At 47.1% G+C, this 11677-nt stretch overlaps 1 protein-coding gene across 1 annotated transcript; it reads right to left on the bottom strand.

The window, feature by feature from the left end:
• Nucleotides 1–10360: 10360 nt before the first annotated feature.
• LOC102386871 (trace amine-associated receptor 4-like) lies at nt 10361–11401 on the bottom strand. The gene has a single exon (XM_006034238.1). The coding sequence runs from the start codon at nt 11399–11401 to the stop codon at nt 10361–10363; it is 1041 nt and encodes a 346-aa protein (XP_006034300.1).
• Between the last annotated feature and the right edge of the window lie 276 nt (nt 11402–11677).

Raw genomic sequence — 11677 nt, 5'->3', positions numbered from 1 at the left:
ATTCTGTGAGCCATGGCGACAGGGCTCAGGCACAGTGCCTGGGTGCACAGTAACCAGGTGCACAGTGGGACTGGAGACTGGTTTGAGGGTTCTTCATTGTTGAAGGAGAGCTCAAATGTTCCTCACTGTAAATAGTCCGGGGTTAGTGTTTCTTACTGGTTACCTTGTTATCTGTTACTGAAAAGTTCTACCACTGGGTGGCTGCCTATTTCCTGTTATGCTTTTTCCAAGTGTACATATCTTAATGCTTGCTCACCTGTTAAGTATAACTTATGTGTATGTATCCTAATGTACTCACCCAAGTGTTCCCAATCTCCTAAGCCCATTGGCCTGTGACATGAACCCTTAGTAACCTCACAGGGATGTAGGTTGTAGCCATGTTGGTCTAAGGACGTAGGCAGACAAGGTTTTTGGGTGAATCTGATATCTTTTATTAGACCAACTTAAATAGTTGGAAAACAATTATTAAGCAAGCTTTCGAGTTCAAAAACCCTTTTTCACTGACTACCCTTTTCACCGACTACTTGTCTTGTATGCAGACCAGCCCAGCCTCTGGCTTCTTTATTTTTCATTCCATCCAGGAAGAGCACACACCAACTGCAGAAACTTCCTTAGCCTGACGAAGGGTTTTTGAACCCAAAAGCTTGCTTAATAATTGTTTTCCAACTATTTAATTTGGTCTAATAAAAGATATCAGATTCACCCAAAGAACCTTATCTGCCTAGTAACCTTACATAAATTTGTAAGAAACCCCCTGTTGGCTCCTGTGCAGTTTCCAGGATTTGGTACAATATGCTTAAAAATGTCTACTTCTTAAAATTATGTGCACCTACTTCTCTTTCTGCACCTAAATGGTGGTTTTCTAGCCACATAAGTGTTTTTTTTTTCACAATTAAACACAAGTAATGATTCTATTTGCCCTGCAATGTGAACAGGTTCACACACAGACTGATCATAAACTCAGTAGATATGAGCTTGCCAGGCAGGTACACATTCACATACATGCACCCTACTCTGGTGCTTACACAGATCCAAATCACAAAATGTCATCAGCCAGAAACCCACAATTAATGGGTCTTGTATGCCAGAGGAAAAGGAGGAGGGTTGTCTCCTGTTTTAGCCTCAAGAAATGAGTGGCTGGGGCACTTGCCCAGGAAGGAGGAAAAATAGTTATAGTTAAAGCAGGAGTGGGCTCATGGGCCACATAGGGAGCTTTGATGGGGGCAAGAGTGCTCAAAAGCCCCCATGGCTCACATCTCTACTCCTTCACTGGGGACTACCCTCACTGCGGCTATGGGGCTTTCCTCATTAAAAAGCTAGGTGACTGTGGCATTGATGCCTACATAGTCAGATGGGTCACAAATTGGCTGAGGGACCGCACCCAGAGAGTGGTTGTGGACGGGTCATATTCAATCTGAAGGGACATGGGCAGTGGAGTCCCCCAGGGCTCGGTCCTTGGGCCTGCACTGTTCAATTTCTTTATTAGCAATTTGGACGGGGGGTGAAAAGCACCCTGTTCAAATTTGCTGACAACACCAAGATTTGGGGCAAGGTGGGCATGCTAGAAGGGAGGGAAAGGATACAACTGGACCTGGACAGGTTACAGAGGTGGGCGAATGAAAATAGGATGGGATTCAATACTGACAAGTGCAGGGTACTGCACTTGGGCAGTAAGAACCAGCAGCATACCTACAGGCTGGGGAACTCCCTTCTCGAAAGCACAGTGGCAGAAAGAGGTCTCGGAGTCATTATCGATTCCAAAATGAACATGTGAGGATGTAGTCAGCAAGGGTAACCGCACCTTGTCATAATCCACAAATGCATCACAAGCAGGGCCAAGGAGGTGATCCTCCCCATCTACGCGACACTGGTCAGGCCACAGTTGGAGTAGTGTGCCCAGTTCTTGGCCCCGCACTTTAGGAGGGATGTAGCCAGCACTGAGTGGGTCCAGAGGAGGACCACTCACATGATCAGGGGGCAGCAGGGCAGGCCGTATGAGGAGAGGCTACAGAACATGAACCTGTTCAGCCTTCACAAGAGAAGTCTGAGAAGGGACTTGGTGGCCATCTATAAACTTACCAGGGGGGACCAGAAGGGAATGGGAGAGACCCTGTTCCCCCAAGCACCTCCCTGAGTAACAAGGAATAACAGCCATAAATTGTTTGAAAGTAGGTTCAGGCTGGACATTAGAAGGCACTACTTCACAGTCAGGGCGGCTAGGATCTGGAACCAACTTCCAAGGGAAGTGGTGCTGGCTAATATCTTGGGGGGGTTTAAGAGGAGGCTTGATAATTACCAAGCTGGGGTCATATCAGCCCAGTATTCTCTCCTGCCCAGGGGAGGGGGTTGGACTGGATGATCTACTTAGGTCCCTTCCAACCCTACATATATGAATCTATGAATCTATGATGAGTTGTTGAGGGCCAGGTCAACACCACTGCAACAACTCACTTAAACTCCCTATGTAGAACGAGCCATGGGAGGACAGGGAGCTGTGGTTGGGAGCTCTGTGGTGGGTGAATCTGGGCTAATGGGGTGGTGTCGCAGGGCAGCACCTGCTCTGTGGGAGGGTGTATGAGAGAGGTGGTGGGGGGGGGTGTTCATGTGTGTGTGTGTGTGGAGGTAGGGAGCTAGCCAGGGATGACAGGAGGGAAGGGGCAGGGTGTGTGTGTGTGTGCAGTAGAGATTGCCCAATTGATGTGGTCTGCAGCTGCCCCTGCGACGCTCTGCATGGGGCTAAGCCCAAACTGGGGCAGTCTGTACTGTGCTCCAGCCCATCCCTACTGGCCCAGCCCCAGCCAGTATGAACAACTTACTGGTGAGGCTGCTCCCAGTGTGGCTATACCTGCCTGGGTGCACCTGCCTGTGTGTGGTGTGTGTCTTAGGCCCTGTGCAAAAGCCCAGTCTGGCACATACCGCATAAAGCTTGTAAATCAACTATTGATCCAGGTGTAGCACCAAGGATCCAGCCCATGGTCCATATTTTTGACACAACTGCTCTAGTGAGATAAGAGATTATCTACAAATTGAAAGAAGGCCTTTACAGCCTTGTAGGTGAGCACCATGGTCAAGTAATGAGGAGCTTTGGACTTTCTTTGGTCTTCTGCAGTAAGGAGTTCTCCAACCAAGTCCATAGGCCACAGCTCCCAAAAGCCTCAATATGGCCTCCTTCATCAGCAAAAGGCTCTTGCAAGGGCTCTTTGCTGAAGAGCCAATTTCCAAGAAAGCTAGGATCCAATCCACAATCAAGAATGTGACTCAGCCTGTTAGTGAATCGAATGATCAAACCATCTATAGCTTATGCCATGGTGTTCTTCCCCATCCTCTGGAGCACTGAGCAGGAATCATCTTTAGGGATAAAACTGAAACATCCCAAATAACCAGTTCCCTGTAATTTCTGAGAAGACATGGATGAATCTCAGTCCTTGCTATCTTTGCTATCTTCTAAGCCAGAGGTATAGCAGATTCAAGCCTGCAGGCCACATCTGGCCTCTGGAGATATTTCATTCAGTCTCTCCTGAGGGGTTTGGGATGAGAATGCTATTCATATCTCAAATGTGCTATTTTTATTCTTGAATTAATAGGAGCATCTAGTTTCCAGTGTTGTCATTATGGACCATTTTGAATCAATCCTTCACAGGTGGACTCGTCTGTTGTACCCAGAAATATTTGCACATGTTAAAACCAGATTTTTTGAATGCATGCTGTGGCAGGGTATTTTTGGTGCCTGCCACTTCAAGGGCTGAGCCAAACAGCTGGCAGGTGCTTGATTGTGGCAGCCATTTTGAGACACTGGCTATCTATGTAAACAGAGCAGATTGCTACTGGTGGCCAGGCAGGAATGTTGCCTGGCTGAACTACAGCATAGAAAATCTTGCAGGTAGGAACTGGAAGCTCTTGGTCCTGGAAATGACCTAAAACTAAAACTTTACCTCTTTCTTAAAGGGCTCACACTGTTTAACATCTTCATCAGCGACTTGGATGAGGGGGTAGAAAGCACGCTGTCCAAGTTTGCTGATGACAATAAGATGTGGGGCGAGGTGGACACACTTGAAGGGAGAGAGAGGCTGTAAATAGATTTAGACAGACTACAAAAGTGGGCAGATGAGAATAGGATGGGGTTCAACGTAGGCAAATGCAGGGTGCTGCACCTTGGGAGAAGGAATCCACAGCATACATACAGGCTGGGGAGTTCCCTTCTTGAAAGCACAGAGGCAGAATGGGATCTCGGAGTCATTATTGACTCCAAGATGAACATGAGCTGCCAATGCCAGACTGCAGCCAGCAAGGCCAGCCATACCTTGTCATGCATCCAAAGGTGCATCTCAAGCCAATCCAGAGAGGTGATACTCCCCCTCTATGCGACTTTGGTCAGGCCGCAGTTGGAGTACTGTGTCCAGTACTGGGCACCGCACTTCAAAAGGGATGTGGCCAGCCTGGAGAGGGTTCAGAGGAGGGCCACCCACTTGGTGAGGGGTAGCAGGACAGGCCCTATGAGGAGAGACTGAAGGACCTGAACCTGTTCAGCCTCAGCAAGAGGAGGCTGAGGGGGGACCTGGTGGCTGCCTACAAGCTCATCAAGAGGGATCAAAAGCTAATAGGCAGAGCTCTTTTCTCCCCAGCACCACCTGTGGTGACGAGGAACAATGGTCATAAGCTGATGGAGAGTAGGTTTAGGTTGGAGATCAGAATGCAATATATTACAGCTAGGGTGGCCAAAATTTGGAACCAGCTTCCCAGGGAAGTGGTCCTTGCTCCTACCTTGGGCATATTCAAGAGGTTGGATGATCACCTGTCTGGGGTCTTGTGAACCCAGAATTCATTCCTGCCTGTGGCAGAGGGTCAGGCTAGATGATCTGTTCAGGTCCCTCCTGACCCTAGCTACTATGAAACTATGAAACTATGAAATTATGAAGTGGGTGGCCTGTTGGGGCTCCCAGTAGTGTGGGACCTCCAGGAAAATACCAGACCAGTTACCACCCCGGTGGAAGGTGGGTTGGGGTGCTTCAATAACTCCTAACACCCACATCACCATGGGTAGCAGTTTGGGCCAAGCATGGCTATGGACACCTGAGCCCCTACGGGGGAGGAAAGCCCCGTAGCCCCAGTGAGGGTAGGCCCCAGTAAAGGGATAGAGATGTGGAGTCCCAGTGAGGGGGAAACCAGAGGGCTGGGAGCCGGTATGTGAGTGAGAGTTTGTGTAGAGTTGCCCTGGGAGGGGCCAGAGCACGCTTGGTCCCGGTCAGGTAATTGGCTGGCCACTACCCTGGTGAGGGTCATGGGAGAGGCCCAAAAGATGGTACATTTGCCACACAAGGTGTGCACTAGATAAAGCTTAGAGCTGAAAGGGCCTGCTTCAAGGGGGAGCAAGGCAGTATAAGTTGTTAATGCATGAAAGGCCCTAGTGAGAGAAGGGCAGTATGAATGCATGTATGTCTGAGGCCTGACAATGAGGGCTAGGCTTGGTCTGGTTGTAGGCCTGGAGCATTGTCACCTGGATGCCATCTGCAAAGCTTGGGCTGTGGGTGATGAATGGAGCCGCAGATAGTGTCCCCTGGCATCGGGTCAAGAATGGACAGCCTCCTGACTTCTTAGAACCAATTAAAAAACAACAAGGCGTGGCAGACCAGGGAGATGGACGGTTAGCTCAGAAACAGGTGGGCGGGCCAGTGGCAGACCTGCCCCAGGAAGGTCCCCTGTTACACATGCTGATGGATACATCACCTGTCATGGGCATAAAATCCCCACTTAAGTGTGTGCAAATCCCTGCCTAAGTGTGTACAATGTGGAGTTCTATGGATGTAACGCATCCACATGGAATTTTGGCAGGCACAGCAGTGTATCTTCTCTCAGTAAGCGTATTGGGCGTGTTCGAATGGTGTAGTTAAAGTGGGTTCCAAAGTCTTTGAGTACTATCACTGTCTACTGCAAGGGTGCTCAACTCTCAGCCTGCAGGCCAGATATAACCCCCAGTGCCATGTCATCTGGGCCACAGGGCTCTTCACGGATCTGTGGGAAACCTTGTGGGCTGTGGCCCTGTGTGCTAGATTGGGTGCACAGGGTGATGTGAGGCTGGGGATAGTGTGGGGCTCTGGGGTCTGATCCCACTGGAGTTACCCAGAGGCAGCTTGGAGCCTTGGAGCCTGACCTTGTGATGGGCAGCTTGCAGCCCTGGAGCTAAATCCCATACCAGGCATAAATGGCTCCGGGCCCTGGAGCCCAATCCCAGTGTGTCAAGGTGCCTTGGAGCCCCAGAGCCAATTCTGTCATGCAGGACCCCAGGTCATGTGCTGGGAGGAGGTGGCTTATGGCTCTGGAACCCAATTCTGGTCAGTAGAGCTGGACAGAGGCCAAGCAGCGCCCTGGGACCTGATCCTGGAATGTGGGGATGGCATGGGGTCTGACCCGGTCTATGGATCAGCCTTGTGCCACTCTAGTGGAAGGAAAAAAGATAACAGATTTTTCTTATTCAGTTACTGAACCAAATCATAAGAAATGATATGGCTTGATTTCAGCAAATTGGAACATTCCCACTTTGCTTGAAAACAAAGCAGAAGCAATGTAGCTTTGTTTCAGGTTGACTTAAAGTTCTGTTTTGTAAAATTTGGCCAATTAAAATTAAAATGTGAAAAACATTATCTTGAAATGAAAGTTTGAGTATTTCCCCAGTTCAGAAAAGGTTCCCCAATCATATATGTCCAAAACTATTCACTAAATTTGACCTAAGCTTCATGTTTCAGTGAACTGACTTCTGAGAAAAATGTTCCCCCACAGCTCTAGTGAAGAGAGATGCATCACATGGGAAGGCAAGTGTGCTGCCGGCTGATCTTGTTTTTCAGGTTATTTCAACACAGGGCCTTATTGGGTAAGAATAAAATACAGACTCTTCAGTTGCTAACAAAGGGTTAATTCTGAAATGTATTAATGAAGGCATCCTTTCAAGAAGGCTCACATTAATTAATGAAGATTACCAAGATGCTGCTGTAAGACTGTTTATTGAACACAAGGCTGTTATAGCCTCTCCCCAGAGTTCACTGATTCCCCTTACTGTTCAGCTGCTTTTTGGAGCAAGCAGAACATACTTCTCGCCCTGGGAGCACTGGCGCCAACAAAAACTCCATATCTCTCCCTGGAGCTCCTTCTTCAGTCCTGCTCAGCATTCAGATTTTTTTTTTCCTGTATCTGCATATGCATTTCAAATCAAAGCCAAACTCTTGAATTTATGTCATATAGGATGCTGGATATAAAGTCACTTGCCTATACCTAATAGCACTACATATACTAAATAGCTTCAGACTGAGACAAAACTAACAGAACACTCACTGGCTTAGCCAAGAAGTGGGTTCCTTTGTTCTCTTGGAATAGGGCAGCTGCTTTTGAACTACTACGCTCTTGGATTTGGATCTGGACTCTGATAAGGTGCATGATGTATAAGCAGTGAGTTCAGGCACCAGAATGAAGGATCCCTTTTCTCAGTTATGACCCCTGTAAGGTTTATGCACTCTTGTACTCTTCTGCCAGTGTGCAAAATCTGTAGATTTTCAGTAATATAGTATATGTTAGTCAATTCATGTATTCTCTATTCTTAAAATACAATTTATTCTTGCCTCCGGCTGAATGTGCATACTTTTATAACTTTAAGAACTCTTGGCAGAGGTGCTATCTTTTATTAGACCAACTAAATAGTTGCAAAAAAGTCTCTTTTTTCCCAACTATTTATTTGGTCTAATAAAAGAGATCAACTCTGCCAAGAGTTCGGAATATTTTTGCTTGTAGGCCAACATGGCTAAAACCTGTATGCCCGAGACATACTTTTACAAGAAGCACAAAATCAGAATGAATAATGACAAGTATTAAACAAGCCCCTAGGCATGTAACAAGGAGACAAGGAGCTGGATAGATATGGATACTGATCTTAGATATTTTGGAATAAGGATATTATTGGCTAATGTATTTGGACTGCTACAGACAGACCCCCTTCAACAAAAAGCCTGTCCTTTTCCCTCTGACATCACCCTGCAAAAAAATGGGACTCTGGATCATGCTGTTAAATATAACCAAGTCAGGCAATGATACTTACTGCTGTCCTCTGCAAATATCCCACTTGCAGTCCCCAGAGCTTCACAGGGACTATAGAGGACTTACATGATTTCAGTTACTGGGATGGTAAATTGGTGGATGAAGGAAAGAGAGAGAATTTTCCAGGTTCAGTAGCTACCACATGCGCTGTATATCTGCTTTATTCTAAATCACTGAACATTCAAAAGGAGCTCCAAATATAGGCTTTAATTGCTTATTGACTGCTGCATATAAAAACATTTTGGGTAGTTTAGAATAAAATAAATATCAATAAGTTTTACTTCGGCATGAGAAAACAGTGTTCTCCATTCTGCATTTTTATTATCTTTTGCAAATAGAAAATAGCCCTGCTCAGTTTCAGTGTGTTGCAGGGCACCCCAGTGCCCTGCTCCTAGGGAGTGGAAACTGCCAGGGAGAGAGAGAAAGAGCCCTGGCAGGACATAAGGAGGCCGGCTGAGGGTTGCCAGGGTAACGAGCACAGCTGCGGGTTGCCGGGGCAACTAAGGAGAGTCAGCTGCCTGTAGGAGGCAGGGCCTGGCCCTTATAAAGCCCAGGGCTGATGCCTGGCTGGCAGTTCCCTGCCAGCAACCAAAGGGGTAGGAGCTCCTGCAGTTAGGATGCAGCGAGAAGCCTAACAGCAAGTACTGCTGTGACATGGAGCAATGTTGTTATAGCCAAAGGGCATATGTTTGAGTTATAGCCAGGAGGCTTGGGTTTTGTGTTGTTACGTATTACACCGGTGGCTAGGGTGAGGCTATAAGGGGTTGGAGGAGGCCTCATAGGGACCCACAGGGGGTGGGGCCCTGGCGCCAGTGAGGGCGCAGTATTCTAAGGGGGAACCCCAGTGGTATGGGAACCCTGGCGCCAGTGAGGGTGCAACTTGCGGGGTGCGTAGACCCCAGCCCCAGAGAGGGGCGTTTTGAGAAGCCCCAGCACGGGCACGACGAGCCCCAGGAAGGGGCACTACTAGGAAGCCCTAGCGTGGGCATGGCGAGCCCCAGGGAGGGGAGCGCACTTTAGAGAAGCCCCAGCGTGGGCACGATGAACCCCAGGAAGGGGGTGGCATTATTAGAAGTCCCAGAAAAGGGGGACCATTGAGAAGCCCGAGACGGATGTAGCGAGCCCGGTTGGAGGCTAGTATGGCAACAGCCCTCAGATAGGGGCAGGGTGCTGTGGTGGACCCCCAACGAAAGGGGTTAGTAGCACAACGCCCCAGGAGAAAGGCAAGGTGCTGCGGTTGTCCCCGGCAAAAGGGGATAGCAGCGCGGTGAGCCTGGATAAGAGAGGGTAGCCATGCGGTGGCCCTAAAGGACTGGAGGCTCGATATAGAGTCCCAAAGCGGGCAAGGGTCCCTGAGCGGGACAACACTTTTAGAGAAGGCCCAGAGTGGGCTTGACGAGAGTCCCAGTGAGGGGCTGTGTATTAGAGAGAGCCCAGGAGTGGGCTCGACTACAGGGGAGGCCCAGGAGTGGGCTAGGTTACGGAGGAGGCCTGGGAGAATGGGCGTGTATCGTGACAAACCAACGTCCAGCACATCTGCGAGGCTTGGGGCGTGGTATTAGGGGTTGGTAGGAGCCATGTGTAGCCCATAAGGCTAGGGTGCCTGGGAAGCACCCATCATACCGGGAGACCGCCAGGGGATCTGGGAACACACGGAGACAGAGGTCCCAGCTAACCGTGCCCAGGGAGTCGTAAGGCAGCCTCCCAACTTTATCTAACCATCAAAGATGTGGTGGGCGAGAATTTGAGAGTGCCCTTGGGCCGACTTGGCACGGTGAGGGGGCCGTAAGGAGATCACGGCCCTCCTGAAGGACTCTGCCGTGACACAGTGCTTAAGTCCTAATCGATCAAGTCCTCTTTTGACAGTCAGCTTTAAACATTGACATCTAAATAGTAAATGGGTATTTAAAAGCAGAAAACCTGAAGGCTCAAAGTGACACTTGGACACTGATTCTTATCAAAATGATCTAGCACAGTGTGTATGTACACATTTTACCTGTATCTGTACAGGAGTGTATCTTTTTAAAGGCACTGTGTATTTGGCTAGACCACTGCGTCACTTCCTACTTTCTAAAAAAAAAATTCACAGAGACCAAGTGCTAAGCATTATATATGCCATATACCCAGTGATGTGCTAAACACAAGCTTCTTCAAAAGTATGTTCCTGAATAATAATATATTAAGACATGAATCCGCATGTGAACTACTCTAAAAGTACTCTAGAAGCAGCATAGACATGTATTAGTTTATTCAATAAACCCTCTCTGATTGATTAAGTATCTTAATCTGGAAACAGATTAAGAGTAGACGAATCTGGTCTGAAAATCTTACCTGTCACAATCATTTTAAATGCTTGGCGAAACCAAGGATAAAATAAACCATAAATGATTGGATTACAGGCAGAATTGAAGTATCCCAGCCAGAGGAAGACATTATACAAGTCTTCTGGGGTTGAGAAATTAATGAACGGATCAGTTATTATAACAACAAAGTATGGCAGCCAGCAAAAAACAAACACGCCTATGACTATGCTTAATGTTTTAGTTGCTTTGCTTTCTTTTTTTGTAGAGATTTTGTTCTTTGTGTCTGAAACTGGTTTTAATATATTGGGGATTTTAGCAATTTGTGTGGCATGTTTCCTTGTCACAGTAAATATGTGGACATAAATGCCCACCATGACTGTGCCTGGAATAAAGAAGGCTATAAAAGAAGCTAACACTCCCCAGAGCTTATTAACTATGAGTGTACATAAACCCCTACAGTCAATTGAAGCCACATAATTTTCAATGCCATCAGTATTCATCTCTGATAAAACCAGGCCAAAGGCAAATATGAACGGGACAGACCAACTAATTAATAAGAAAACCTCTACCACTGGGATAGTTGTTTTGGTGACATAATGCAATGGGTCAGACACAGCATAGTAACGGTCAACAGAGATAAAACACAGGTGGAAAATCGAAGTGGTACACAGCATTATATCACAACAGGTATGGAGTTTACAGAAGACCTCTCCAAAATACCAGCATGACTCAACAGACCTGACCATGCTGTATGGCATAACTATGGTACTAAGCAAAAAGTCTGTAGTTGCCATGGAGCAGGTCAGCAAGTTGGTTGGAGAGTGAAGCTGCTTGAAGTGAGAGATGGAAATGATCACAAGCATGTTTCCACCCAGTGTGAATACTATTGCTCCTCCCATGAAGATGCACATAGCACACAGACTGATTGTAGATCTTATGTTCCTGTGACATGAATTATTAACAAAGTCAAAACAGAATTGCATAGTCTGTAGATTCCCAAATTCCGAAGAATTCATCATCTGCGATAATCTGCAAAAATCTTTCCAAAAGTGTTTCTATGCAGCCAGTCCTGGGAAGGGAAAATACATAAACAAAACTACCCGAACATTTGAAATATCTACAGACATTGTATTAAGTTAAAATCTGAGGTTTGAGGTAACGGGCAAAATTCTGCTCGCAGCTAACATTAATTCAGAATGATCCTCACTTATTGCAATGAATTTACTCCAACGTCAGTGCCAGTATATCTTAGTTTGACCCAACTAGATGAAATAATTTATTAAAGACGTTTGAAT

The sequence above is a fragment of the Alligator sinensis genome, unplaced genomic scaffold (assembly GCF_000455745.1).
Source record: "Alligator sinensis unplaced genomic scaffold, ASM45574v1 scaffold1338_1, whole genome shotgun sequence".
Classification (NCBI taxonomy): domain Eukaryota; kingdom Metazoa; phylum Chordata; order Crocodylia; family Alligatoridae; genus Alligator; species Alligator sinensis.
Note: the sequence above shows the minus strand (reverse complement) of the source record. Positions and strands in the feature narration are given on the sequence as shown.

Bases quoted from the DNA above. Each gene is read 5' to 3' on its own strand.
- LOC102386871 (XM_006034238.1), bottom strand. From the start codon at position 11,401: ATGATGAATTCTTCGGAATTTGGGAATCTACAGACTATGCAATTCTGT.